This window comes from Coregonus clupeaformis, chromosome 24, assembly GCF_020615455.1.
Source record: "Coregonus clupeaformis isolate EN_2021a chromosome 24, ASM2061545v1, whole genome shotgun sequence".
Taxonomy (NCBI): domain Eukaryota; kingdom Metazoa; phylum Chordata; class Actinopteri; order Salmoniformes; family Salmonidae; genus Coregonus; species Coregonus clupeaformis.
In genome coordinates, this window is record NC_059215.1 from 4,756,292 (window position 1) to 4,761,458 (window position 5,167).

The 5,167-nt window shown below is 44.8% G+C and overlaps 1 protein-coding gene across 1 annotated transcript in view; it reads left to right on the forward strand.

The window, feature by feature from the left end:
• Window positions 1-3,527, forward strand: part of LOC121537770 (PDZ domain-containing protein 4-like) — a 75,877-nt gene extending 72,350 nt beyond the window's left edge. The window contains exons 9-11 of the mRNA XM_045206991.1: window positions 1-134; window positions 661-1,249; window positions 2,455-3,527. The exon at window positions 1-134 is cut by the window's left edge and continues 901 nt beyond it. Coding sequence (XP_045062926.1) covers window positions 1-134; window positions 661-1,249; window positions 2,455-2,952 — 1,221 coding nt within the window. The 3' untranslated portion in view covers window positions 2,953-3,527. The remainder of the gene's footprint in view (window positions 135-660; window positions 1,250-2,454) is intronic.
• The last annotated feature ends 1,640 nt before the right edge of the window (window positions 3,528-5,167 follow it).

Below are 5,167 nucleotides of genomic sequence, written 5' to 3' on the forward strand. Positions count from 1 at the left end.
ATCCAGGAGGAGGGTAGAGGAGGGGACTCCCATCACCACAGCCGAGACCGGGCCGACAGGGTTGGGTCTGGGCGGGGATGGGAGAGTGGAGGACATGGTAGTCTGAACGGTTCCTTCACTCCCAACACCTACAGGTAATGTCTTGTGAGATACTGTATAGATACTTTATAGATACTGTATAGATAATGTATAGATACTGTATAGATACTTTATAGATACTGTATAGATACTCTGTAGATACTGTATAGATACTGTATAGATACTGTATAGATACTTTATAGATACTCTGTAGATACTGTATAGATACTGTATAGATACTGTGTAGATACTGTATAGATACTGTGTAGATACTGTATAGATACTGTGTAGATACTGTATAGATACTGTATATGCTGTAGAAGTGTATGTCTTGTGCTGTATTATATCCAGTAAATCATTAGGCTGGTTAACATTATTGGTTTCTTAACACAGGATTACCTCTATTTTTGCAAAGAAAATCTCCCTATGAGACAGTAAAGTATTCTTTCTTTCATTCTTTCTTTCTTTCTTTCTTTCTTTCTTTCTTTCTTTCTTTCTTTCTTTCTTTCTTTCTTTCTTTCTTTCTTTCTTTCTTTCTTTCTACATTCCTTCCAACCTTCCTTCCTTCCTTCATTCATGCAGGAAGTACCAGATCCAGACGACCAACGCCAGCACAAGCCCCGCCCATCCTAATTACCTGTCTCTGACCCAGGGGGGCGAAGGTGTCGGGGTGGGGTCATCATCACGGAGGGGGATAGCTGAGGGCGGAACAACCACAACACCCCCACGGAAGCCCCCCAGAACTAACCCCACCCACCACGACAGGTCAGGGGGTCGAAGCGCAGAGACCAGCCCATACTTCACCCGGCGTCACCGTGGCAACAAGCCTCCGGCACCGGAACGCCACCAGAGCTGCATGCGGCTGCCATCAAGGAATCCTGAGGTCCGGATCGACTCCCTGGACTCTATAGACCGAGCCATGGTCCTGGGGATGGGGCTGGGGCTGGAGGAGAGAGGGGCTGCGGCGGGCAGCAGTGGTCACACCAGTCCCAGGAGTGCTAGTGGAGCCCCAGCTGGCCCCACCAAGGCCCAGGACAGCCTCACCAAGGCCCAGGACAGCCTCACCAAGGCCCAGGACAGCCTTACCAAGGCCCAGGACAGCCTCACCAAGGCCCTCCCCCTACACCTCCCTCTGCAGCTGGGGCCAGACTCATCTCGCATGGAGTGGAAGGTTATATGTTGATTGATTTATATTTACCTTATAGCAGGAAAGGCCTTCTTAAAAGTTGATATTTAAGATTGTATTGTTGGTGACACTTTACTTGACACGGTCGTAACCATGTCACAATATGGTCATAACAGCTGCCATAACTTGTCATAACCTGTCATAATATGGTTATAACACTGTCATGACCCATATATTTACACCTGTTGTGACATATATTGCGTTATTTTATGGCTGGTTAACATACCTGCATAAAAGTGTCAAAACCCACATTTATTCAAATGTTGTTATCTTTTTCCCCAGCCAAGAAGTTTCCTTTCATTTGAAAGTTTGTTTCTTAAGTCCTTTGTTGTTGTTGTAATGAATTCTGTTTACAGTCATGTTTTTTTTTTACGTCATATTTTAAATAAGCATTATGACCACCCTGTGTCACATTACTTGGACTAAGAAAATACACTTTATGACACTGTCAAGAAGCATTATGACCATCATAATCATTTAAGCCAGATAGGGCTATCACGAACATGCCCTTATATCAGTCATCAGTCAAAAAGAGGGTGTCTTGTCCTGCTCCTGAAATTTGTGCTCAATTACAATGATAATTGAACATGGTCAATTTCAGAAACTTGTATACAACCTAAACACACTGTTAACTAGTAGGCTATGGTGTAATGGAATGTTTTGCCTTGTGTGGTAGGATTTGTGGGTTTTGACACTCTTACGTAGGTGTCATAACCAGCCATAAAATAATGTAATATATGTCACAACAGGTCGAAATATATGTGTCATGACAGTGTTATGATCATATTATGACAGGTAATGACAAGTTATGTCTGCTGACACCGCTGGGTGTCAAGTAAAGTGTTACCGTATTATTCATTGATAGTTGTTGCTTCTCTATGTCTTACATGGTGCAATCAAATGGTATCCTCGGTAGCTCAGCTGGTAGAGCACGGCGCTTGTAACGCCAGTAACGCCAGGGTAGTGGGTTAGATCCCCGGGACCACCCATATGTAAAAATGTATGCGCACATGACTGACTGTAAGTCGCTTTGGATAAAAGCGTCTGCTAAATGGCATATTATTATTATTATTATTATTATTATTATTATTATTATCTTTGGGAATTGTAAGCATGTACCCTGCTTTTGCCATATCCTTGATGCAGCTATAACCTATCGCGCTAACCGTCTCATCTTATCTTATCCGTAGGTGAAGATCCGTAGCGACGGGACGCGCTACGTTGCCAAGCGACCAGTGAGGGACCGTCTCCTTAAAGCCCGGGCCATTAAGATCAGAGAAGAGCGCAGTGGCACGACGACAGACGACGACGCGGTTAGCGAGACGAAGCAGGGACGCTATTGGTCGAAGGAGGAGCGTAAACGGCAGCTTCTGAGGGCCAGGGAGCACCGGCGGCGCCGCGAGTTCATGATGCAGAGCCGGCTGGACTACCTGAAGGGAGACGGAGCGCCACAGGCGGGGGTGGGGGGGGGCACTATGGATAGGAAGGCTGTAGGAGGACCTCCGGGCCTGCAGGGGGAGCCAGGCGGTAGTCCCAGTATCCTGGCCCTCAGCCAGAAGAAGCTAAAGAAGAGGAACAGGAGGATCCTGGATAACTGGATCACCATTCAGGAACTACTGGCTCATGGATCCAGGTCGCCGGACGGAAAGAAGGTGTACAATCCTCTTCTCTCTGTTACTACGGTGTGATGGAGGGATGGGAGGAGGAGAAGAGAGCAGAGGGAGAAGAGGAGAAAGAAGGTCTACAATCCCCCAGCTCTGTTACTACGGTGTGATGGAGTGATGGGAAAAGGATGTAAATAAATCCAACCCAAGAGGAGATGCAGGACAACAAACAGAAAAAGGCTGTATGGTTTACATAATATGGACAGAGAGATTAACAGCATCTGCAGCTAAAAGGTAGAATTAAATGAGAAATAACATTGTTAAAGAGGTTGAAGAAGACTGAGCGGGAAGAGAAATGGGTTTCCACTGTAAATCAGGCACGCATTGTAAACAAACTGTATGTCAACATGTGATTCATCCATAGGAATTTAATGAATTACTAGAGATCGAGAGCGATGAAGATGACTTTTGTGATTTTTATAGGAGACTTTTAGTCTTCTTGGCGATAGCACGGAATAAACACTGTTTATTCAGCTTTGTAGAACGTCTCCAGTGCAGAGCTTCATAGTAGCCAGCTGCTTTCTGTTTTAGAGAATTAAGCTTTTTTTAAATGAATTCCAGAAACCCATTTTACTGATGTATACAGTGGGGAGAACAAGTATTTGATACACTGCCGATTTTGCAGGTTTTCCTACTTACAAAGCATGTAGAGGTCTGTAATTTTTATCATAGGTACACTTCAACTGTGATAGACGGAATCTAAAACAAAAATCCAGAAAATCACATTGTATGATTTTTAAGTAATTAATTTGCATTTTATTGCATGACATAAGTATTTGATACATCAGAAAAGCAGATCTTAATATTTGGTACAGAAACCTTTGTTTGCAATTACAGAGATCATACGTTTCCTGTAGGTCTTGACCAGGTTTGCACACACTGCAGCAGGGATTTTGTCCCACTCCTCCATTCAGACCTTCTCCAGATCCTTCAGGTTTCGGGGCTGTCGCTGGGCAATACGGACTTTCAGCTCCCTCCAAAGATTTTCTATTGGGTTCAGGTCTGGAGACTGGCTAGGCCACTCCAGGACCTTGAGATACTTCTTACGGAGCCACTCCTTAGTTGCCCTGGCTGTGTGTTTTGGGTTGGAAGACCCAGCCACGACCCATCTTCAATGCTCTTACTGAGGGAAGGAGGTTGTTGGCCAAGATCTCGCGATACATGGCCCCATCCATCCTCCCCTCAATACGGTGCAGTTGTCCTGTCCCCTTTGCAGAAAAGCATCCCCAAAGAATGATGTTTCCACCTCCATGCTTCACGGTTGGGATGGTGTTCTTGGGGTTGTACTCATCCTTCTTCTTCCTCCAAACACGGCGAGTGGAGTTTAGACCAAAAAGCTCTATTTTTGTCTCATCAGACCACATGACCTTCTCCCATTCCTCCTCTGGATCATCCAGATGGTCATTGGCAAACTTCAGACGGGCCTGGACATGCGCTGGCTTGAGCAGGGGGACCTTGCGTGCGCTGCAGGATTTTAATCCATGACGGCGTAGTGTGTTACTAATGGTTTTCTTTGAGACTGTGGTCCCAGCTCTCTTCAGGTCATTGACCAGGTCCTGCTGTGTAGTTCTGGGCTGATCCCTCATCTTCCTCATGATCATTGATGCCCCATGAGGTGAGATCTTGCATGGAGTCCCAGACCAAGGGTGATTGACCGTCATCTTGAACTTCTTCCATTTTCTAATAATTGCGCCAACAGTTGTTGCCTTCTCACCAAGCTGCTTGCCTATTGTCCTGTAGCCCATCCCAGCCTTGTGCAGGTCTACAATTTTATCCCTGATGTCCTTACACAGCTCTCTGGTCTTGGCCATTGTGGAGAGGTCTGTTTGATTGAGTGTGTGGACAGGTGTCTTTTATACAGGTAACGAGTTCAAACAGGTGCAGTTAATATAGGTAATGAGTGGAGAACAGGAGGGCTTCTTAAATAAAAACTAACAGGTCTGTGTGAGCCGGAATTCTTACTGGTTGGTACGTGATCAAATACTTATGTCATGCAATAAAATGCAAATTAAGTACTTAAAAATCATACAATGTGATTTTCTGGATTTTTGTTTTAGATTCCGTCTCTCACAGTTGAAGTGTACCTATGATAAAAAATTACAGACCTCTACATGCTTTGTAAGTAGGAAAACCTGCAAAATCGGCGGTGTATCAAATACTTGTTCTCCCCACTGTATATATAAAGAGAAAATGGTGTGAAAGTATATAGTCTTATGAGAAGAGGGAACCAAGCGAGATA